General features: G+C 39.2%; 1 protein-coding gene and 1 long non-coding RNA gene across 3 annotated transcripts in view; one reads left to right on the plus strand and one right to left on the minus strand.

Moving 5' to 3' along the window:
• The first annotated feature begins 2535 nt into the window (after positions 1-2535).
• LOC137169475 (ral guanine nucleotide dissociation stimulator-like) overlaps positions 2536-24603 on the plus strand; it is a 72510-nt gene continuing 50442 nt past the window's right edge. Inside the window, exon 1 of one of the 2 annotated variants that reach the window (XM_067572722.1) lies at positions 2536-3133. In XM_067572722.1, the coding sequence (XP_067428823.1) occupies positions 3113-3133 (21 nt within the window). In that variant the 5' untranslated portion in view covers positions 2536-3112. Of the gene's footprint in view, positions 3134-16281; positions 16672-24603 lie in introns of those variants that run through there. The other variant, XM_067572717.1, reaches the window with a different exon arrangement.
• Positions 12021-20625, minus strand: LOC137169503 (uncharacterized). The gene is made up of 2 exons (XR_010924477.1): positions 20431-20625; positions 12021-12625 (listed from the first exon to the last, which is right to left on the minus strand). It is a non-coding gene; the product is annotated as an uncharacterized lncRNA (long non-coding RNA).

The following is a 24603-nucleotide window of genomic DNA, read 5'->3' on the forward strand; positions in this document are numbered from 1 at the left end:
TGATGGCTGCTATAGATGAACTTGGACTATTGTTGTTTTTGTTTATCTGATGTACTTTTAACATGTCTACATGGTCTGTGCTGTACCACAAATTGCCTCTTGGAGGATATTAAAGTTTTCTAAGTCTAAAATAAACTGGATCAAAACAACCTCTTGTCTTGAGTGGCTTTCTAGGTAACATTAACCCGGTATTGTGTTGCTGCTATATTGATCTAAACTGGGTATAATTTTAACCCGGTGATTTTTAGTGTAGAGTAAAAAAGTACAATATTTTGCTCTTCAAAATTGTACTTGAGTAAACGTATTTAGTTTCCACCTCTGTGGAAATGTAAGACAACACAAGAGACTCTCTTCAAAATAGTAAGGTAGACTTACTGGAAATCTTTGGGAGTTTTCAGCCACATCTTGTGGTTTTCTTCAGCAGACCACGGACTAATACTTTTTTGTCAAAGTATTTCCAAGCTCATTATTATCATTACAGTCTTCGTATTACGGAGTCCTGAAAGGGGATACTTTTAATCTTGTGTGAAGTTATTATATAGTACAAACAAGATCATTTATTATAAATTCATATGTGTGAAACATTTAACCTTTTATTAATGACTTATAATCATTTATAACTGCAGACCTGTTGACTTATCAGTGATTATTACTATTAAGCAATTATTTACTATTTACAACACCCAAGAATTTATTATTTATTACTAAATCTTCTTTTGGGTGAAGCTACATATAGAGGGCAAAAAATCAAAATAGCACAATGAATGTTTAAGTAGGATAAAATAAAACATTTGTAATAGTACTGGTCTAGTATTACCACAACAACTATTATAAAGAGTTTTTATCAGTTTTTTGAACAGGCTGCATTCACATTGGATCGTGTGTATGTCACTAAAAAAACAACCAAGTACACCATGAGGATGTTTAGAGTGAAGCCAGACTGACCGATCCAAAACTTTAATGATTATGAATCAATAATAAAGAGTTAAATGTTTCATACTTTCTGATGAGTCATCAGGTCTGCAGTTATAATAGGATTATAAGTCTTTAATGTGTTTCACATGTCAAAGTTATTCATGAAAATAATTAAAGTCTGCAGTTATAAATGTTAATAGATTGGTAATTGATAAATTTTCTGTCTTCCTTTATGTGCAAGAGGAGCAAGAATTTCATTGTATGACATTCTGAGGTGAAAATAAAACTTGATTAGCTGAGTTCCCTCCGTTATATGGCAGATATTTACATCTGAAGGTTAGAGACACATGAATTTCTAGCAAATCATCTTGTGCACACATTCAAATACAACTTTATTCATCCCTGTAAGGGCAATCAGATGCAACCCAAAACACTGTCGATAGGACAGAAAGAAAAATAGCTTGCAATATCAGTGTAAATAATAAATGCTGGCAAAAGTTTAAACTAATTAAAACAGAGAAAACTAATAATTGAAATACATTAAAAAAAATTCAAGGCAGTAAAACAATAAAACAAAGATTATACAGCTGCAAACTACAGAGGTCGCAAGTTAATGCGCAACAGTGTAATATAAATTACCATTAAATTTAATTTAAAAATTGAATCAGTACTAAAAAATTATTTAATCTACTTCATCTGTCTCTGGCCATGTGTATCGGTGGCAATTTTTTTGGTTTTTGTCAGACTTTTATTGATAAATATCTAATTTTCCACAGCAAATTACACTTTATTCTGTTTTTTTTTCTCATAATTTGTACCAAATTGCACCACCGTCTGAGTAAAAAGTCCTAAAAACTACCAGTTAAATACCTGAAAATTACTCAACAATTTCCATGAACTTAGAATATGACTATATAAAAATGTACTTAAGTACAGTACTTGAGTAAATGTACTTAGTTACTTTCGATCACTGACTGTTATCGTTTAGAAATAATGTTTAAAGTCCCCCTCCACTGAAAAAAATGTGCTTTCGTTCTTGTCCCTTCAGTTGGATGTTTAAGCCTACGAGCAAGATGTGTGACATCAAAAATAGTTTGGAAGCCAATTGTGGTCCAATATTCAATTTAGACAAGTGTGAAGTGGAAACCTGAAGCCTCCAGTGCACATAGACTGAGAATGGACTTAGTTCAGTTAAGTAGGAGACATCTGTTGAACTTTTAAAATGAAATATATTTGCATATTTATAGATTCAAGATTTTTTTTAATGAAGGAGAAGGAGTAGATTTAATTTTAAGGATTTTAACAAGATAATTAATATTTCTTTTTTGTGGAAAAACAAAAACCATAAAAGACACAAATTATTATTCAAAGTAGAGTATCTTATAAACGTCTTAAAACATGTGGAGGGGATCTTTAAAATCACCAGAACTGAATTGGGGTGCGTTCAAGGGCGTCTCTGTCCTTCTCTGCGTCGTGATACGTGTGGTGCGTTCAGGAGCGTCGTTGTTCTGAGATGCTTGTAGCAGCAGTGGAAGCAGCAGCGTCTTGTCTTGGTGAAAGCGGAGATTCCTCATCAGCCAGCAGCAGCAGCAGCAACAGCAGCAGCATCCATTGAAGCATCAGTGCTTCAGTGGTTAAATCTCCACATCTACCCCCGGACTGACCGCTCTTCCCTGGGATGTCGCCGTCGAGCATCGGTGCGGATTTGCTAAGGAGAACCGACGCAAGAGGAGACCTTTCCGGGGTGTTTTTTCGAGCGTGACTGGAAGGGAGCGGAGCTGCGATGGATGAAGGCAGGAGGAGACAAATAACGTTTTGATAATCGTTGGGTTTAGCTGGCTAAGCTAACGTTAGCAAGCCCTCAGCTCGCCCGTTGGTTGTTTTCCTCCCCCTCCCTGGTCGCTGACCGCTGTGGTGTTTTCCTCCATGAATAAACACTCCTTAATGCCTTTTTTTATTGATGCCGAGACATGCTGGAGCCTCTGAGGACATTTCTCTCAAGGATAAAGCATTGAGCTGTCTACTAGCCTCCCAACGTTAACGCTAGTTAGCTCAAAGCATCAGTAACATTTTTTTTTTCTCCTTCTCCGTTATTTTTTTTTTTCTCACCCAAGATGCTGGCAGAGGAGAAGTGTGTCTAACGGTGAACCTGAACTCGCATGGATACACTCTCCATGAAGGTCATGATACTGAGAGAATGATCATGCTGGAAAAACAGGTAAGAAAATTAACTGAGAAGCGTCATTTAAATGGACACCTGTGCTCATTTGCATATTATAATTAGGCGTTAATCACACTGTTGTGTTGTGGCGGCTTCCTGCACCTCCTGCAGAGCTCGAGTTTGATTGAAATGACATGCTGCAGATGATCAATACCTTTCTAATGATAACCTCTTTCTCTCGCCGTCTCTCCAGCTAATATTTAACAGATGCACTTGTGTATTTTGCGTTGGTGAAAAGAAACTAAGTACATTGACTCAAGTATTGCAATTAAGTACAATTTTGAGGTATTTGCACTCAGTATTTCCATTTGCTACTTTATACTTCCACTCCACTACATTTTAGTTACTTTTCAGATGAAGATTTGACACAATGGATAATGTAACAAGCTTTTAAAATACAACACATTGTTAAAGATGAAACCAGTGGTTTCCAACCTTTTTGGCTTTTGACGTCTTACAAAAAGCAGTGTGTAGTCGGGGTCACATTTCACATGTCTATGAGTTGTTAACAGCTCCACCAAAAAGTGATTTTTCCCTCTAAACTTCTCACATGCTTTCATTTCAATAAATGTTCAAATGATCCAATATTTCAGCAAAAATCAAAGATTAGAGAAAAAGTCAAAAAACTGAAAACAGATTTGTGTATCAGAACTTTGTTTTTCTTCTTTCCTCTCCCATTAATTATCTCACGACCCCTCAGATTTATCTGCTGACCCTTTGGAGAGGCCCGACCCCTAGGTTGGGAACCACTGGACTAAACTAGCTAACTGTATATAAAGTAGTGTAAACTAGCTCCACCTCCAGCAGCTACAACAGTAACATGCTGCTCTAACACTGATGATTCACTATTAATAATCTAATGATGTCATATATAATAATATATCAGTCAGAGGGACCAAACCACTACTTTTACTGCAATACTTTAATTACATCAAGCTCATAATACTTATGTACTTTTACTGCAATACTTTAACTACATCAAGCTCATAATACTTATGTACTTTTACTTCAGTAAAGCGTCTGAGTATTTTTTCCTCCGCTGGTACTTTGATATTTTTTGTGTTTGTAGGAGTGTCACACTCTACACCTGCTCAATTAGGATGACGATAACAGCATCATTATCTTGTTTTTTTTATTGTCTTTTATTGTCTTAGGCCTGCCGCCACAAACTATAGTTTTAATTATCTATGAATCTGTAGAGTACTTTTTTGATTAATCAATTAATTCTTTAGTCTATAAAATGTCAGAAAATGCTAAAAAAAAATGCCCATCACACATTTCCAGACACTTCAGTTTGTTCTCTAACCAACAGTTTATCATTTATGATGATAGAAAACAGAGAGAAACCAAAATGAGAACATTTGGTGCTTTGTCTTTATAAATGATGTAACAATTAATTGATTTAGTTTCTTTATTTTGACATTTTCTTGTGCTATTCTTATTCCCTGTACAGAGGTCAGTCCAGTCAGACAGTCTGAGGGATACTTATAAAGTGACCTGTTGATTCATTCATAGTCAACAGTAATATGAATATCATAACAACAATGACAGTTTTACTTACTTTTATTTAGGCCTGCATCTAAACTATTATTGTCATCATTGATTAATCCTTTGATTAAGGTTTCAAGGTTTATTCCAACACTCGGTGCAAAGGTATAAAAAAAACAACACATGTTGAAAATAACATAGAATATGGGAATAAAATACTGTAAATACAAAATACTACTAATAATGATAAATACTATGAATAAAAAACATAAAATAAAAATAGAAAAAGTACTTAATTAATAAGGCTGAGTGTACACAGGATGTGTAGTAAAATGACAGTGTAGTTAAAGGTAATGCAGTATTTATATTGGCTGATGGTTGAATATTATTTAGTCTATGAGATATTGTAAAATATCACAACCTCCTAAACCTCTTGTTTTTTGTCCGACCAGCAGTTCAAAATGATCACAATTAATTTTTAAAAGATTAAAAAAAAAAAAAAAGAAATCAATAAATCCTCACGTTTTGGAAGCTTGAAGCAGACAATGTTTGGCATTTTTTTGTTTGATAAATGACTTAAACAATTGATTAATTATCCAGATAATTCCTGATTTATTAACCGGTCGATCCTCTTAGTGATTAATTGCCTATTTGTTTGTCTAATTGTTACAGCATTAACACTGATGAACCATTTGAGGCCTTTAACAAGTAAAAAACACAAAACATTTACTGGTTGCTGAGGATTTAAGAAGCATTTGTTTTTTTTGCTGTTGATAGCGCAGATTAATTAACTTGAATAGAGTAAATAGAATAAATTATTAAATAAACATTGAAATAAATGGTCATTAGATAATCTGACAACAGATATATTTGTTTTAGTTAATATTCTCCAGTATATTCACTAGAAATATAAGCAGTGTTTTAAATAAAGAGCTGTGGATTGTAGTATCAGTGTCAGTTTTGGCCAAAAATGGTATGAAATAGTGCTGAAATAATTAATTAATTGATTGAACATAATTGAAAATCAATCAACAGTGTGTAAAGTGTGAATATTTGCAGCTTTTCTATGTTTTCTATTATTGTAAACTGATTCTCTTTGTGGTTTTTAACAGTTTTTCAGACAAAATAAACACTTAAGACGCAACACTTTGGGTTCCGGGGACTTCTGGTGACGACACAAATGGTCTATTACTTGGAAAAATAACAGCAAAATACAAATATGGTGTTATTTTCTAAAGATGAACCTAGAAATGGAGTTAGTTGCTTCCTCTGGTGTTCAGACGGAAAACATCCTTTTGTCAGTGGAGCTCATGACCTCTTCTGTCCAAGAACTGTGGGTGGTGGAGGGTCGGGGGTGGGTGGGTGGGGGGGGTTACTTCCTCTTGTTTAGTCCAACAGCAGCAGCAGTGTCCATAAACAAAGGTCGACACATTAATAATACATCACAGCTCCACAGACATGAGTTGTTTCTGCTCAGGAGCAGAGGACAAACTGTCGGACAGCGTTTTGAGATTCAAGAGGAAAACGCTTCGTCGATTAATCCGTTAATGACTCGACAAGAAATAGATCAATATCAGTGAATTGTTGAATATTGATGAATTGTTTGTGTGTGTGTGTGGAGGTTTCCTCTCTCGCAGTCTAAAAGACATGCAGGTCAGGTGAGCTGGAAAGCATCTGTAAGTGTTTATGTGCTAGTGGGTCACTATGTGTGTTAGCTCTGCGATAGACTGGCGACCGGCCCAGGGTGTAGTCCGCCCCATGCCCAGTGCATGCTGGGATAGTTTCCAACCCCCTGGTGATCCTACACAGGATAAGCTTATATAGAAAATGGATGGATAGATTGGTATGTTGTCATTTGTTCAGCGAAAATACCAAAAATTTTGCGGGATGTGCATCATAAATATGAAGAGACGTTTTTAACCAGACGTCTCTTATCTAACCAGATAAAAGTCTTATTGAGATTTTTCAAGAGAGATCAGGCCATGAGGGCAGCATGAACATCGTTAAAACAATAACTACAAACAACATAAACAGACTACAACACACAACACAACACAACGTCCAGTTTATTTGCATCAAAAGACTGTAGACAAATAGAGCAAGAACGATGAATTTAAACGTAACCACACCACAACTTGCAGTGTCCGTGTGGTCGCGAGGGTCCGTACTTGAGTGAATGACGTAAAATTTCGTCATCTGTCCACGTCCGCAAGGGTCCACGCAGCCCAAAATTTGAGACCAAGTGGTTTGTACGCACTGCAAGAGCACCGCCTTAGCATGCCCCAGAATGCCGGAAGTTTATAATATTCACAGACTGGATTATATAACTCTGGAAATCACGGCTGCAACCTTGTTTTCCAGCGTGCACGTGTGAAATGCATCTGTGTTTACGGACCTCTGATTGTCCACATGCAAACCTGCAGCTGTCCACTGAATGTCGAAACCATGAATTGGCCTTTTAGAAAGAAGTTTTAAGGCATTACTTTGGGTTTTGGTAACATCTGATTGGCATGTGTCATAATTTTTTACCTGTTACGGTTCATCTTCATAATCACATTTCATAATCAGGTTTTTTTTCAAATGTTTGGGGTTTTGGCTCTGAGAAATTGTGACATTTTTTACATTAAAAGACAAATCAAGAATATAATCAGTGTATAATTCATCACACGTTGCATATTTCTATGAGTTGCAAGCTTTTCTTAATTATTTTTCTTTATTTAGTCTTTTTTTTTAAAGCAAAAATACCAAACATTTGATTGTTCCAGGTTCTTAAATGTGAGAATACATTAAACTACACTGTAAATTTCTCAAATACCTTTAGAGGTTGTGATATGTAGCACAACAAGCTAGTTAAGCTGTAAACATAACCGCACGTGCTCAGTGGTGTCTGCCGTACACAGAACTGCTCTCCGGAGACTGAAAATGTGGTCGCTGTTATTAGTCTTTGGAGCCGCTTGTAAACAAACTAACGTGACTAAACTCTTCCTAATGAAGGATCATGTCAACAAGTGCAGCGATGTGGCTCACTGATGTGTTTTTGATAGTTTTTAGACAACGACGGAGGTCTACGGCAACGAGGAATAAGATATATCAAGCTTTGGATACACACACCATACTTGTTGGTTTGGCCCCAAACATAAAAAAAATATAGAAAATAAATAAACTCATCCTTTAAGCAGTGCAGTTGAGTTTTTTTATACGACTGAGCCAACATTTCTGGAGGTTTACACCAACAAAACTCATCAAGTAAACATGATGATTCAGTGTCAAAGGTCACCGCTGAGTTTTGTCCGTGAGGCGAGCAGGATGAGAGCTGCTGCTTCAGGATGTGAGGCTTCCCCACTGCTTCTGTTTAAAGGGTCTATTTAACCCTCAACACACACACACACACACACACACACACACACACACCAAACACACCAAACACACACACACACCAAACACATTGCCTGGATCTGAGTGTAAACAACCTTCTCTTATTCTTCTTTTCTCTCCTACACGCAAATCCTGTTTCCTCTCGCTGGTATTATTGATGTTTATCCTCTTTTGGAACATTTATTTGCCTTTTTTTCTTCTTCCCCTCCACTATTGTAGGAAATGTAGTGTGCAGATAAAGCTGTGAGCTTTTCTGTCGCTGCCACAGTGCTCCATTTTCTGCCCGCTGCTCCAGAAACCACTCGCTCTTGAAGCTTGACTTCACTCCAAGCATATCTGACTTCTTTGTCTGATGGAATGTGACAAGAATCAGAGATTTTTTTTTCCCCCTCAGTTTTTAGTCCCGAGGGGGGGGATTTTTTTTTTTTTTTTTTTTTTTTTCTCAGAAGCATTAGTTTTGTGTGTGGAAGAAGGGCTTGTCCTTGAAATCTCTTGTGCGGAGAAGTGTATGAACAGTGTTTCAAAAGTGCAGGAGCGGTGTAACATTTCGACTTGTTGCTGAGTGTTTCCGAGAGTTTCACCGTCAGTCTGTGCAGCTCTGTTTTGTTTTTTTTTTTCCTCCTCCTCCTCCTCCTCCTCCTCCTCCTCGGCTGTTTGTCCTAATTTGTTTTTTTCAAATCTGCTCTTCAAGGCCAACTGTCCACGTTTGTAATTTCCAAGTGACCGGATCAGAGTTGTGTGTTTAGACACTGTAATCATTTGCAGGCGTGTTCATGCCGACTGAAGGCTGAACTTTTCCATCCAGAGACTCTTTTTTAGATGTCTTGCGTTTTTTTTGGGGATGTTTTTCTTGTGCGCGGTACAAAACAGGCTCCAGAGGAGGAATGATATCTCTTCATCCGTCCGTCCATTGTGCTGACATAGGAGGTGTGATATAAAACACTTGACATCTGAGCGGGGGTGAATCACCTGCAGATAAATCACATTATCTACATTTACCTGCGTAGACTTGAAAAAAAAAACATCTTCTACTCTTATTACATTTTGTGCTAAAACTGAGATTTAAAGGTGCAGTGTGTTGGATTTAGTTGCATCTAACAGAACAGACTCGGCAGAAATAGGATATAATATTCATAAGTATGTTTTAATTGGTGTATAATCACCTTAAAAATAAGAATTGTTGTGTTTTCATTACCTTAGAATGAGCGGGTCCTCTTCCATGGAGCCCACCATGTTGGGGGTGGAGGGGTATTCAGTTGGTTGCAATCTGCACCCTCACCACTAGATGTCACTTAATCCTGCACACCTTTAAGCAGCCTGAATGAAAATCATAATATGAACTTTAGGGGTAAACAATATATCAGTCTTCTTATCAGTATCAGGCAATAATTTTATAAAAAATAAAATGTATTAATCACTGATATTTTGCACAAATATATAAGCATAATTTTGAAAGTCTTAAAGATAAATTTTACTTTCTAGAAACTGGAAGGAAGCACGTTTCCCCATTTTCATAATAATAAGAACTTCCTTTTTTTGGTTTTGTTTTGTGACATTCAGCATCTGACTGGAAATCCTTCAAGTTCCAGAAGCTGCACAACTCAGTGAATGCAACAATAAAAATTAATGAAATGTTACACAGAAGAAAAAGTTTTTTTTTTACCTTTGATTTTAAGTATTTGTGCTCATCTCTTTCAGTAACAGCACATAGAAACAGTGTTTGTGTTTAGTGATAAAACAGGAAACGTATGAATAAAACAAAAATTACAATTAACATATTGATACTATGGTAACAAAACAATAACATAATGATACATCAACTGCTATTCTTTTTTTTTTACACACACAACACAAAAACCATGTTTGAAGAGGATGTGAATGACTGGAATGTAAAAACATTGTGAGGCCGTTGCTGAGACAACATGACGACCATAAATGGTATCAAAATGTGTGAGTGTGTGAGTTCATGAAAAGCTTGAGGACAACTTTAATCAATACAGTAATCAGCAGTAGGGATGTCGATGATTAATCAATGATTGATTAATTGCTGTTAATAATTGAATTGGTCAAAATGTATTATCCAGTAATGCAGAAGATAGAGGGACGTGCAGTGTTACTCTCAGGAAATGTTCTGTAGATTTGTTGTACCTGGTTGTGCCAATGAAATGGAGTTACAGGTGTGTTTGCTGACCTCCCGCAAGGGCTGCATGAATTATAAAACAAACGCACCTCCATGCCATCCAAGGAAGAAAAAAGTGCCTTGATCTGCTCACTGTGGCGGTCGTGTTAATAAACACTGTGGCAGAATATAAGTTGTGAATATTCCATGGAGTTGTTGTCTGGTTGAGATAGCTATCATGCTAACGTTAAAATAGCATCTTCAAGAGAAGCAGTGAGCAGCTGCTCGGTTACTGCAGGCCGGGAGGTCAGACAGCAGAGAGCAAGGCTTGAGGTTGAGGTACATCAAAGTGCCGCCAACGACCGCTAGATGCTCCAACTGATTCTCTAGAAATACTACGTCAGTCATTGTTTTCAACGAGTCATTATGGTCTCAGTCTCTAAAATCAGTGTGCTGTGGTTTTGGAAATTATTGCTCCATTAATAAGTAAGGATGCACGATATTATCGGCACGTTATCGGTATCGGCTGATAAAAGCTCTAAATATCGGCATCGGCAAATTCTGACGATTATGAGAGGCTGACATGTCGCCTTCTCCTCTGCCGCCTGGCTGTGCTTCCCTCGATGGACTGTGTCACCCCGACGGTCCCGGTGTTTCCTCTGCAGGCTCTACTTCACTCGGCTGCCCGTCAGGCCCGCTGCTTCTTCCCTCTTAAACCTGAATAACAAACCGGGGCTCAGTGCTCCACATAGAGAGCCGGGGCCAACGTTAGCCATTATCATTATCCAACCAGAGCACCGAGCCCCGGTTGGATAATGATAAATAATAATGAAAACCAACAGGTGACGACACACCCGTTGATTTTGATGGATTATTATAAGGGGTTGCGAGATGATGCGATTCCTTTTACTTTATTTAATGTGAATTACTGTATTTTATCTCTGTAACCCTCTAAAAGTTATTAAAATAAAACAAAATAACTCCTCTTTCATTACAATACAACATGTGACAAGGCTTACCAGGTAGACTTTACTTTATTTTATGGGGCTCACAAGCCAAAACAAGGTTGTGAACCACTTATTTACAGTATATAACATTAAACTTTTGACCTTTTTAAGACTTGGGTGGTTTCTCCACTGAAGCAGCTTTACAATAGAACAAAAGCATCCAGCTGTGGTGACAAAACAGGAGATAAAATCTGAGCTCGGCAAACATGGAGCTGCACGGTTCAACAGTGAATATGTTGCTGAATTATTTCAGTCTGTATGTATTGAAACCAGAGTCTCACAGTGAAAAAGATTTAACACCTGGACTTCTTCTAATAGTCGCCCGTGATGTCGATGGTTTTATTCTCCTGTTGCATGTCGGGCTGTAAAACTGTTAAACACCTCATCATCATCATCATCATCATCATCATCATCTTGAGGAGAGGCCTTTAACCCGTCAGATGAGAGTGAGAGCAGCGACGACAGGTTTACACGTAGCAGTCACGCCTTGCAGATGAACTGACCTCCTGTGTACCTGCACCGCCCGTCCTGTCTTTGTCCGAGTCCACAGGAAGCGGACCTGCGGGTTCCAGTCTCGCTTCCTGTCCTGGCTTGGTATCTGTGGAGAAAAAAGAGGGGAGGAGGAGGAGGAGGAGGAGGAGGAAGAGGAGAGGAGAGGAGAGGGAGGGGGGGGGGATCCTATGTAGCCCTATGAAGAGCTGGCTTTGCCTCCCTGTTTCCATGACAACCGCTCTTCTACAGTATTCAGCTGTGGGACGGCCTCTGCATCTGAAAGCAGTTCCCAGTGGTAATTCAGGCCCTCTTTCCCTTCGGCTACACTCTCTTCTTCTTCTTCTCCTTCTTCTTCTTCTTCTTCTACTGTGTCTGTGTATTTTTTTTTTTTTTTTTAAAGCAGCAGCAGCACTTCATCTTCACATCGTTTGCATCTGAATCAAGGCTAAATTCTGTCTTTTCTTTCCCTCTTTCTTTAAATTACCCCGAGTCTTAACGGCTCGGACTCGGAGCCAACACACACTTAAAATATTTATACCGGCTGTTCTTTCAACGTGCAAATATTAGCCGAGTGAAAGAAAAGAAAAAAATCTTTTAAAACGAGGAATGAATGATGCTGTTTGCTCAGTTTGTGGGATCATTGTGTTTTATTTTGCAATAGATTTCCCCAAAGGCTCAGTTAATAATTACACAGTGTGGATGTTCACTCTGACAGACTGACGATGATGATGAAACACAAAAAAGCAAAGCAGAAGTAAAAGCAGAGAGCAGGACTGGTGCGATACAGTAGGTGAGATAAAGAAAACCTCAGACATGTTTTTCACAGCTCTGAGTCTGTAAGTTGCTGCTGTCAGGCCAAAAACAAACTTACTTCCTTTCTATCACGGTTTCAGCCATTTGGGGTAAAAGCCGTGTGACCTACATACCGTGTGACGTGGTTAGACTTCACTTTCACTGGAAATGTTTTTCAGAGTTTGCAGAAAGGCTGTTTGGGTCTTCAGGTTCAGGCTGCAAAGGTGATGAAGAAAAAAAAATATCCAAATGTCAATATTGACTCCTGTTGGAGGAATAAGATGCTTCTGATGGCTGCTGTGGGGGGAATCCCTCACCTACACACAACACAACACAACAAAGACTGAGAATGTAAATACCTGCTCTGTAAAGGTTTAGTTTCTCAGTTTAGTGTGTTAGTGTTGTTAATTTCCTCAAAGCAGGAGTTTAACGGAAGTGTTGAAGTGTGTTTGCTAAAATCAAACCACACAAACTGCAGGTTAATTGTGAGGCCCGTGATGTTGCTTGTAACTAACGGGTAAGTGTAGATAACATAAACGTACAGAACAGGGTTCTAATCAGGAAATTGGTCAACGGAGCTGAATTTCATGCAGATTTTGGGTTGGATCTGTGACCAGGTGCTGAATCGGTTTTAAAATACTTATCTGTTCATCTTCACACACCTACTTTTTTCTAGTCTGATTAATTACAAAGTAAATGTACGATGTAGAGCTGCAACAAATAATGGACAGACAGAAAATTAATCGGCAACTATTTTGATAATCGATCATTTTGGTCATATTTCAAGCAAAATTGCCAAAATATTCTTCTGTTCCAGCTTCTTAGTTTAGAGGATTTGCTGTTTATTTTTCATGTGTGTGTTTTTACATTTATAGCAATCATTTGGAAAATCTATAGGTCCTGGACTCTTGGTCGAACAAAACAAGCAAACTGAAGAAATTTGTGGCCTTTGCTATGTGATGTAGCGCTGCTGCTCGTTTCTGTGAAGATTTATAAGCTTAATATTATATTTCATAATAATGTCCTCTGATGTTAGCAGAGGCTCTCTTTACTTCAGGTGAAGCGTCATGCCCTCGCCATTATTGGGTGAAAACAATCCCTCTAATTTGACTGGTGGTAAATGCAAATTCTGAGGTCTTTGCCAATTTAATAGCATAAAATAAGAAAACTGTATTGCTTTTACCTATTAGGCCCAAATCCTATTGCCAGGCCAACAATTATGTTATGTCGTTACAGATGAATGATCAGCGTTGTTATATAGAAAAAATTAAAGAAATAGAGTTTTATGAGTGTCATTGCTAACTGCTAAAGTAGCTAGCAGATCTGAATAGCGTGTAAACAACTGTGGGATTAGCGAGAAAGTAGCTAAAAGAAGGAGAGAGCTATGCGTGCTTGAGCAGCACTAGTGTAAATTTAAATTTAGCGGCTAATTAGCCGCTGTAATAAAGACTGTAGCTATATTAACTGAGTTGAGAGCAGAAACAATGCTACCGCTACATGTAACAGGCAGGTTTACTTGGTACCTATGTTTCAGCAAACCAGGGGAAAAGCTAGCTTGATGCAGCTAGTGCTAGCGAGCTAGCTGCTACAGGCTAACATTAAATTGGGGGAGATTTTCTTGGCTTTTCAGTATATTCTTTGTACTGCCCTTTCAATGCAGCATTAACATTCTGTTACTGTGTACTTTTAACATTATAACTCTTGACTTTAACATCATTAACTTAGCTGTGATGACGTGTTTGCCACAGACGTATCCCACAGTTTACCATTTTTAGAATCTCTGCGGATGACCTGAAGCTACAGATCTCTTCTTTTACTGTCCTTCGCTCTTTGGGGAAGTATTTATTTTATTATAGTTATATTTTATTATTGTCACTAGATTTTCCGCCGGCACTTTTATAGCGCTTATTTTCACCCAAAAGGGGGTGTGTGGGTGTGGTCGACCTGAACAAATAAAAAAGAAGCCTGTTATATAATGTGTATGCCAGTTAAGCATAATATAATCATGCTATTTTCAACACTTTGTTGTTCTGGATTACTCATCTAAATTATTATCGTCATATTTCAGTCACTGTGGGTGCATGTGTTCAGCTGATTGTGGTTTGTAGTAACATAGTAACGTACGAGATGGCAGTAGCTACATTTGATGTACCATAAGTGACAGAATTTTCCACAACGCAGTAGAGAGTGAACGTGAGCAGCCCGACTCGCAGACGGAAATTTGATCTTCGTACTAAAATGTGAGCAAATATACTTATCAAACAGAGGAAATTATAAATAAAGGCCTCACTCTAATATAAACCTGCTTCCAATAAAGGCCTGGTAGCCTCTGCAGTGGAGGTAAATAAATTCCACTATTAGAGTCAATACGGTATATAGAAATATCTGCTTGTTATTGCAAAGAAGTCAAAGAGAGGTCAGATGAACGATGATCAGATAGTCACAGTCAATATTTTTTTCATATTCATTACTGACTCATCCTTCAAGATGAAGTTCTGAAAATTCAGACAGGAAGTGCCACGATTTCGTCGAAATTTACTTCATATAAGAGGAAGTTGGACAACATAATAAAATCTTGTTGCCACCACAAATTGTGTCATAGGAACCTGAAATTGCAACCTAAAAATTATTTATTGATTTCAGGCACGATGCTGCTTTTTCTGTGCGAATAATTAAACGATATTTTTGTATTTTACAACTTTGGAACAGCTGATTTTAGAGGTTTGGCTGCTGTCTTTGGACTTGCTGTTGACAGCCTTTTTCCTTCCTTGTAAAACATTAGTAAATCTGAGTTTTTGAATATGTTGAACTTGTTTTCATTAGTGAGCAGTCTTCTTCTTCTTCCAGGCCTTTTTTTTTTTTTTTGCTGGCATAGTCTTCATTTACTGGCACGTTAACTGCAACCAACAACATGGAATAGCATGAAAGTATCAACAGGATTATGTATCACTTTGACACAAGCGTAGATGTGTTTCCTCATGCGTCCTAGTAGGAGTACAAGACCCACACTAAACAGGAACCTGCTCACCAAACTTAAATTGGATGTGACTTGAATGTAACATTAGCATGAACAGTGGAAGCTAATACATCAGTAAACACGGAGAAAAGAGCTCCAACTAATAAAATGTCAACGATCAGAAGAAGAAGACATAACAGAGCTGCTTACATTGTTTGATTGACAGTAGTCTCAGTGCAGAAACACCATCAAACATTTAATAACGCTCAGTAAGAAAGGCAGGAGTCAGCATCATCGCAGCAGCTGGAGGATTTTCAGACTCCGTCGGCTTCTTTCATCATCTCAGTACATATTTACAAAAGAAAACAATTTTCAGATGAGGGCTGGTGACCTGCCAGAACGTCTGGTTTCACTTTTTTTTTTTTTTTTTTTTTTTTTTACCAGCGACATTAATTAGGGGGGAGGCTGATTCATACATCAGTCACCCTGCTTCATCTTTAATTGGCTCACACAGACAGTCTGGCACTACAGGAGCAAAACAGAGCCGGTCTTTCTCTCTTGATTAAATCGCTGCAGCATAATGAAGCAGAAGAGAGTCAGACGGCAACTCAGAACCCCCCTCTCTCTGTGTGTACCTGCTGCATTTCATTGGGCAACAAGGTTGGTTTTTTTTGTTGTTTTTTTTTTTTTGCCCAGAAAGATGCATGCAGCGCCGTGGTCTGAGCACTTCTTCGGCCGAGAGAAAGCAAACACACTGCGGTTGTGGCACAACAGCTGAGTGTTGGGCAATACCTTCACAAGACGTAAAGATGTAAAGAGAGCAGCTGCTGACAGTTAGACGCTCCCTGGTGAGGGAGGGAGGGAGGGAGGGAGGGAGGGAGGAGGAGGAGGGAAAAGACGAGAAGAGGAAGAGGGAGGGAAACGAGGGGGAGCGCAGGGTTTGTTGGTGGCTGGGAAGAAGAGGAGGAAGGAGGTGGAAGGGTTCCTCTTTTTTTTTTTTTTTCTCTCTCTCTCTGAGACGGATTCCTCGCAGTCTTCAGTGAGAGGCAGAGCGAGCCAGCGAGGGAGCGAGCAGCCAGCTGTGGGAGTTCCTTCTTGATATATATATATATATTTTATTTTGGTTTGCTTTATCTTTTATTTTATTTTTGTATGTGTGTTGCGAGCGGTCGAGCGGCTGCGCTGCGCTGTGCTGCGTTCAGTGTGCAGCATGGAAGCCAAGTCTCTGTTCAGCCTACACAGAGCCCTCGCTCAGCCCGTCAAGATGTGCATGTTCGACTTCCCCGTCACCATCCTGGACGACCTGGTGAGCTCGATGCAACGCCGCCACACCGCAGAGAGCTGGCTCTGTGTGTGTGTATGTGTGTGAGAGAGACCATGAGTGCATTTGAATATCTGTGCTTGCGTGCATGTCTGTAAGAATACATTAAATTGTAATTGAATGTGTGTTTGCAAGTGTGTGTGTGTGTGTATGCCCTTATTCTGTCTGTGTGTGTGTGTGTGTGTGTGTGTTTGTGTTTCTTTGCGCTCATGAGTGTTAGCGCACGTACAGCATATTGTAGAGTACTTTAAAGTATTTATTGTGTGTGTGTGTGTGTGTGTGTGTGTGTGTGTCTGCATCAGTGGTATACCATCATGACACTCACACCAAACATATTTGCATGCGTTTTTATCTTAAGATACAGGAAATATGTTGTGTCATAGTCACTTTTTTAGAATTTATATCAACAAAATAATCAGTTCTGAGTAATTGCAGAATTGCGGACACAAGTGTGTGTGTGTGTGTGTGTGTGTGTGTGTGTGCAGTGCCGCAGTGTGAGTGTGTGTTTGTGCTGACGAACAGCTGGGTGTGTGTGTGCTTACTTTTGCATTTGTAAGAAAGTAAGTTTATTTAAAGACTTAGCACACTGTACAAGAAGGTATTACACATTATAGAGAAATAGATTGTAATGCATGAAAAGTTCAACAGTTCAATATACAATTAAATGAACATCTTACACATCTCATCCAATCTGTTTTAATGCAAAATTTCAATTTGTGCTTAAAAAACCTGAGTGTAAATGCTGTAAATTAGGAAAAAAAAGTCAAAATATGGCAGAGAAAGTTTAGGTTTAAGGTGTGTTCTTCTTCTGTAATGGGTTAATGGCGCCAACTGGAGAATTAGCGCCACCTGCTGTTTATTTCCTACTATTCATATAACAGGAATGGATGGAAACAAGCATTAATTAGCATTTTCTTTTGATGGTTTTCTGGAAATTTGGTTAAAATTTGCACTACATTTGGTTTGACCCTTGGCTAGTAATAATGTATGTGTGGTTTACTTGATTTATTTAACTTTTATTTAACCAGGAAGTGTCTCTGGCTTTAGTAGGGAGATCTGGCGGAAAAATTTGTGTCACAAACTTACATAAAAACACATTAATTTACAATAATCACACCCAGCACAACAAAACATGATCTGAGAAATATGAGTGACATAAAACTTTTCAGAATGTTTACATTCCTCGTGAAACTTTTTTTAATGCTTGACTACCTGACATGAGGGCAGCGTTTCCAGTTTTTCCTGGTCTGACCATGAAGAGAAGTTGTTGACTTATTGCAGCCAATTAGGGCTTGTAAACAGACGTCACATGACTCACTAGTAGATTAATGAGCAGTTTTGGTGACCTGCTAATAAAGCGCTAGCTATTGTTTTAGCTGATGCTGTAGTTTACTTCCTCTGTGGTTCATCAGGTGACTTTTTCACCTGGTCTTGACTCTCTGCAGTTGTTATGTTGTGCCTGGATTTACTGCTGGCTCGATTTCAAACTCTCTCTCTTGTCATGTTGGTGCGATTTGAGGCTGTTTGCTTCACCTGAATCACACCTCTGTTCCTGTGGGATCAGGTTTTATTTTGTTTTTTTATTGGTATCTGCCAAGTTTCCCTGTGATTGTTCTTACCTGGCCACATGGATGCAGGTAGAGGAGAATAAAAAGGTCACGGTGCTAAGTGTGAACGCAGCCAGTGTGTGTGTGTGTGTGTGTGTGTGTGTGTGTGTGTCGGGCTGCCACTGGCACCGACTCAACACGCCCGGGCAACCATCTCCCTGCAGACGAGGCCATGCTCTTTGATATTCTGACATGTTTGGTCGTGTCTGTATTAATCCCACAGGCGACTAATGAATATGTTCCTGTGTCAGCTCGTTAATAAATCCTGATACTGGTAAACAATAAAGAGACGCTGGCAGATCTTCTCTTCACTGTTGTCGATCTGCGAGTTTTACAGAAATATAGTTAAATGTGAAGAGCCTGGTATTAAACCGGCTCTTTATCTGGTGACTGAAGTGTTTTTCACTGTACTTTATTTAAAATGGTTTTATTTATTAATATTTTTCTACACTTTAAATCCGTACTCCTCCTTTTTCTCGCATCCTTGTTGAGCAGTTTTGCTTTTATCAGCCATTGAAATGACACTGGTTTATATATTTTTGGCTAAAATGGAATTTTAGTTATAGATGTGCTGATGCCCTCAGGACTGTATGACAAAAACAATCCATTGTCTTGCACATCTGTAGTGCTCTTGTTGATTTTCAGTTCTTAAAGCAACGTTTAAATATGGAATAATGGGAGTGTTTCCCACATACTGTATATATCTTTTTTGGCCAAAAGTATGTGGACTAAAGCTGCAACAATAAGTCAATGAATTGATTTGTCAATCAACAGAGAATTAGACAACTATATTGATTATCGATTTAAAAAAAAGCAAAAATCTCCAGCTTCTTAAATGTGAATATTTTCTGGTTTCCTTTGTGCTCTTTGATAATAAACTGAATATCTTTGATTTATAGACATTTGATGACGTCATCTTGGGCTTTGGGAAACAATGATCGACATTTTTCACCATTTTAAAGACCAAACAACTAATCAGTTAATCGAGAAAACAACCAACAGATTAAACGACAATGAAAACCATTGTTAGCTGCAGCTGTAATATGTACAACCTTGTGCACAGACTTGCTTGGACCCTTAATTCCAAGTCAGGGAAATCAAATATATTTTAGATAATAGTGTGTTTCCAACTTTGTGGCAGTAGTTTGATGAAGTCCCTTTACTGTTCTATATGACAAAGTCAGCTCCGTAAAGAAATGTGTTTTCCAGTTCAGCATGGAATAACTTGACTGGTCTACACAGAGCTCTGATCTCAACTGATTCAACACCTTTTGGGATGAACTAAAGGCAGACTGTTTGCCAGACCTTATCACTCAACATCAGTGTTGGACCTCACTGATACTCTTGTGGCTAAAATGGGAAGCAAATCCCTGCAGCCACGTTCCCACATGTGGTGGAAAACCTGAAACCGGAGGAGTGGAGGCTGTTAGCGGCAGAACGTCTATGCTTACACAGACTACACAGATATATACACAGACTTTTAGCCATGTTGTGAATTTTACTGGATACCTGCATTGATTATTTTTTCCTTTCAAAAGTCTGTGGGCATTTAGTTTGATGTGTGATCTGATAGAAGTCTGCAGCCTCATAGTAGAGCTGTCCCAAATACCTCTGTTTGGGCTTCGAAGCTCGAACTTTTCACATAGAGTAGGTCTAGACTGGACTCTTAAAATTACAGAGACCCAACAATCCCCCCATTGGCAGCACTTGGCGACAGCGGTAAGGAAAAACTCCCCTTTGATGGGAAGAAACCTCAAGCGGAACCCAGCTCAAGGTGGGCGGCCATCTGCCTTGACCGGTTGGGTTGAGAGAGACTCTAATATCATATGTACAAGTCATGCTAACATTAGCCTAATCAAAAAAAAGGTTGAATGCGTGGTGTCGGGTCTACAACCGAGAAACTACTTACATTTTTCAGGTGAAGTGTTACTATCTTTTGGCATATCTGGCAAACTTTGAAGTTATTCCAGATGCTTGACAACTTTAAGGAGTCACATGTCCTATGACGCTGCATTGGACGTGCAAAGTTTCGCAGGTAGACGAGATGAGAGCAGGGGTACAAATGTTTGATCACCGATTTTGCTGTTCCGATACTAAGGCATCGAACAAAGCTTTGAAGCATTTGGGTCAACCCTACCTTATAGATTGTAAACCAGCCCTCCTTCATCAGAAATTAGTAGGGCTCTAGTATCCTGGTCAACTGGTCGATTAGTTGGTCGATATGCTCTCGTCCGACCAAATTCTCATTGGTCGAATAATCTCCGTGTTATTTTCATAAGGAGAAAAGTGCGACATCAACAGCCTTCCAGGATTAATCCATCATTTCCTGCGGGGGGAGTGACAGACTAACAAATTACCTGAAAACGGGGGTGTATTGAAAACACCCCCGTCGTTTTCACAACTTTGAACTCGCCCAACCTAACGGAGACTGCTGGGTCTAACTGTACTCAACGTTTACTGAGCGTTAACTGAATCAGTGTTTCTCCTATAATTATAACAACTCTCGCCAGGCTAAAAAAATATTTTTTAATGTCAAAAATAACGCCAAATATCCATTGATTCGGAAATCAATAGGCCTAGTGTTTGGGAGTGTCTGTGCAGCGCTGTTCCGGTACGTGAGTCAACCGCTGTGTCGTTACCAAGGAAACTGTTGGTAGTAACTCCGTTAAGGAATACGGCATTGCGTAGTACGTTTGCGTAGCGAGCGGGAAAGAGTGAGCGGCAGGAAAGTGACGGTGGATACGAGCGGAGCAGAGGAAAAGGTTAGCAGTAAGTTGTCAGTCTGACAGTGAATGTACAGTTCAGACTCCAGTGTGTAACAGTTAATAAATGCTAAAAAGTGAAGTCTGTTGTTTCCCCAAGTGCTGGAAAAGTGAAGGGGGTTAGCTCCAAAGTTAGCAACAATGGGTTAGCCTAACCGACGCGGAGAAATGTGTGACTGCGGAGTTCACTGTGCACTCTGTCCTTTCCCCCCCTCCCCCTGCGACTAATTGATCGGTTGAAGATTATGTACAATTTCAGTCGACCAAGATTTTCTTTGATTGACTACAGCCCTAGAAATAAGCTTGTGAATGCAGCTGTTTTGTAGTCGACTACCTTCCACAAAGTAACTCTCCACCTGTGGGAAACGCTCAGCATGTATTTACTGCTGAGTCCTTCAGGAGATCCCGGTGATACGAAAAAGCTGAAATCACATCCTCCTCCTTTCCAGTCGGTATTTGAACTCGATTCTCACCCCGAACGGCTTTTAAACAGCATCTGTAAAGCACGTCAGGCTAACTTGTTGCATGAAACATGCTCTAACAATAATATTTAATCAGATTTGACCCTCCGCTGCGCTGTCAGTGTGAGAGGTGGATATCTGCTGTCAGCTGAATTTCAAACCAAGGTGCTCTCTCTCTCTCTCTCTTTCTCTCTCTCTCTCTCTCTCTCTCTCTCTCTCTCACTGCAGTCAGTCTGCTGTTGCATTAGGGTCAGGCGGGGGGGTGATATGTTTGAAATATAGTGTAGGCATGTAGTCTTTAACCACCGGCCAGTAAAAACAGTTGTATAACGCTGTCTGTGGCTGTAGCGGGAGCTTTGTGAAGTCTGAGAAATGAACCGCTGATGATCTCATGGTGATGTCATCGGGGTTATCTCAGCGTACGCTCGGGACCAGAAACTTATAACAGAAAGAAAGTCTGTGTGACAAACTGCAGCAGGAGTTTGAAAGACGTGGGTTGTTTAGTCAGGAAGGCCTCTGCTTCTGGGTGCATTATGGGAAATATAGTATTCGTGACCTATAGTATATTTGGGACTAAAACAATCTGAATATCTTAGCTTCTGATGCTTTGATTTCGACCATTTTCTGTTTTTTTTGTGTGTCTTGCGAATCCCACAACTTTAGATCTGTGTAAATCACTGGAGTCACGGCTGGATCAACCTCCTACGAGCCCTGAGGCTGAATTTCTCCATTGATCACCCCTATACATGGTCGTGCTCAACAGAAATGATTGACAGAAAATTAATCGCCAACAATTTTGCTAACTAAGTAATGATTTATGTCATTTTTTTATAGCAAAAACGCCAAAAAAATTTATCTTTTAGCAGCTTCTCTCATGTGAATATTCGCTAGTTTCCCCAGTTTTTCCATGATAACATCTTAATGTGTTTTTGACTGATGGTCAAACAAAACAAGTCATCTGAATATGTTAACTTGGGCTTCAGGGAATAATAATGATCAGCATTATTCACTGCTGTCTGACATTTTATACACTGAACAATGAATCACTTATTAAAGAAAGTAACTGTCACACTTATTAATAATGAAAATAATTAGTTAGTTGCAGCCTTACAGCACTTTTATAAACCACAACTTTATAACAAATGAGACTATGAAAGTCCCTCTTCAAGACCAGGACCACAAGGTAGCCCAAAATCATGTGGAGTAAAGTTGGACTTATGGCTTTTCTTGGCTGGACTACTCTTATAATAACAAACAAAAATCTAATATCTAATCTAGAGGCCCCGAACGAGTAAAGTTGTTGTTTTTCCCTTAAACAACATATCAATCAAAACCACATGTGACTGACGAGTTATTGGCTGTTTTGTTCTGCTCTGGCCTTTCATATTGTTGCATGGTTTTTATGATGTCACATTATTATCATGATTAAGGCAGCTGGGTAGCGTTAATTCAACATTAAGATGATGAAAAAATTAGGATGCAGCCATTTAAAACAAACATTTCATACAACATTTATGTTTATGCAGCAGGCTGGCGGAACAGTGATGTGCGGAAATGTGACAGGATAGTTGACAGGCAGGCAGTGATGGTAAAAAGAAAGTTAAAAACAAACCGTTTCTCAACTGTCAGCTGATCGAGCTGTCAAACCGTCGCTCGGCTCTACAGGAAATGAATAGATGTCTGCAGACTTGTTGATACAGTTCACTGTGGATGTTCAGTAAGTGATGATCCTCTGAGGAACTGAAGCATTTTATCACAGTGTCAAGTCAACACTGAGAAAAGTAGTTGAATTTTACAAATTTAACTGTAGAAACTAAATGCAGATCAACAGTTAAATCTGAGAGAGCTGCAACTAACGATCATTTTCATCTTCCAATTGTTTTCTCAGTTAATCGTTTTGTCTATAAAATGTTCACAACTTCTCACAGCTGATGGTGATGTCTTCAGTTTCCTAGTTTTATCCGAATGTCACATGTGACAAATACATTAAATACATAATACATTTCTTTCTCAGCCTGGGTGACCGTCGTCAGAGAGGAGCTGCTCTCCCGACCGTCCCCGGCTGGCTGCCGTTGGCATGAGAAAGCATTTTTAAATGGCAGTAAGCTTGGAGCTCGGCGGAGCACCTGAATGGCTCCGCTGGCTGAAACAATGGCAGGGAATAAATCCAGAGGCTGCTAGCGGCTAGCAAGACAGGCGGGCCTCTCAACTCTCAGGAGCTGCTTCACTGGGTGTGAATGAGAGGCTTCTTGTCTCGCTGTGTGTTACTGGGAAACTCTCTCATAGGGGATTATTTCCCAGCAGCAGAAACAGGGCGTCTGTACCACTTAAACCAGCGTTAACTGATATTTTTGGCCGCTTGCAGGCAGCGGAAACAAGTAAACACAAACATCACTTTTTAAGTTGATATGATGAAGATTATCATTCATTTGGAGTTTCTGTCCACCTGGTGAAGGTAATGTTTTTGCTCTCTACTGTTTCATGAGGGAAATATCTGGCTCTTTAGCTGCTAAATGTTCCACTATGTTTACCAGCTAGTCTACAGCTAACTGTGTCTGTTTGCCGTTTGGTGCTGAGCAGGTAGTGTACAGTGGCTTTTTAGAGCTTTTCTCTGAAAACAGCTGAAAACGACGCAATGAGAGTGAACCAAAACAGTAAAGTTGCAGTCGGACAGATGAACAATGAGCTGAAACTCACTATGAAGCTCCGTAAAGCCGAGAGGAGCTGCAGAGTCACTGATAATTAATGATAACAGCGTTAGTATAAAAAAATATAGATTATAGCAGCTTCAACTTATCTGTTTGCTACAAATTACCCAGAAAGCCCTTTACCTGCCTCATAAACTACTTAACTTATTTATTTCCTTCATTTCCCAGAATGCCTTTTGACTCTCCCTGGTTTTCTTCTGGCAGTGTTGCTTCATCCAGTCCTTAAAAACAGAGCAAGAAACATTTTATTTATGCCTGCATGCAGTGATTCTTTTGTCCACTTGGGGGCAACAAGCTGTAAACACAACATCGACCTATTATCATCTTATAAAGTCGATGTAATAAACACTTCCCACATCCAGCAGGCACCAACCAGATA

Source organism: Thunnus thynnus, chromosome 2 (genome assembly GCF_963924715.1).
Source record: "Thunnus thynnus chromosome 2, fThuThy2.1, whole genome shotgun sequence".
NCBI lineage: Eukaryota > Metazoa > Chordata > Actinopteri > Scombriformes > Scombridae > Thunnus > Thunnus thynnus.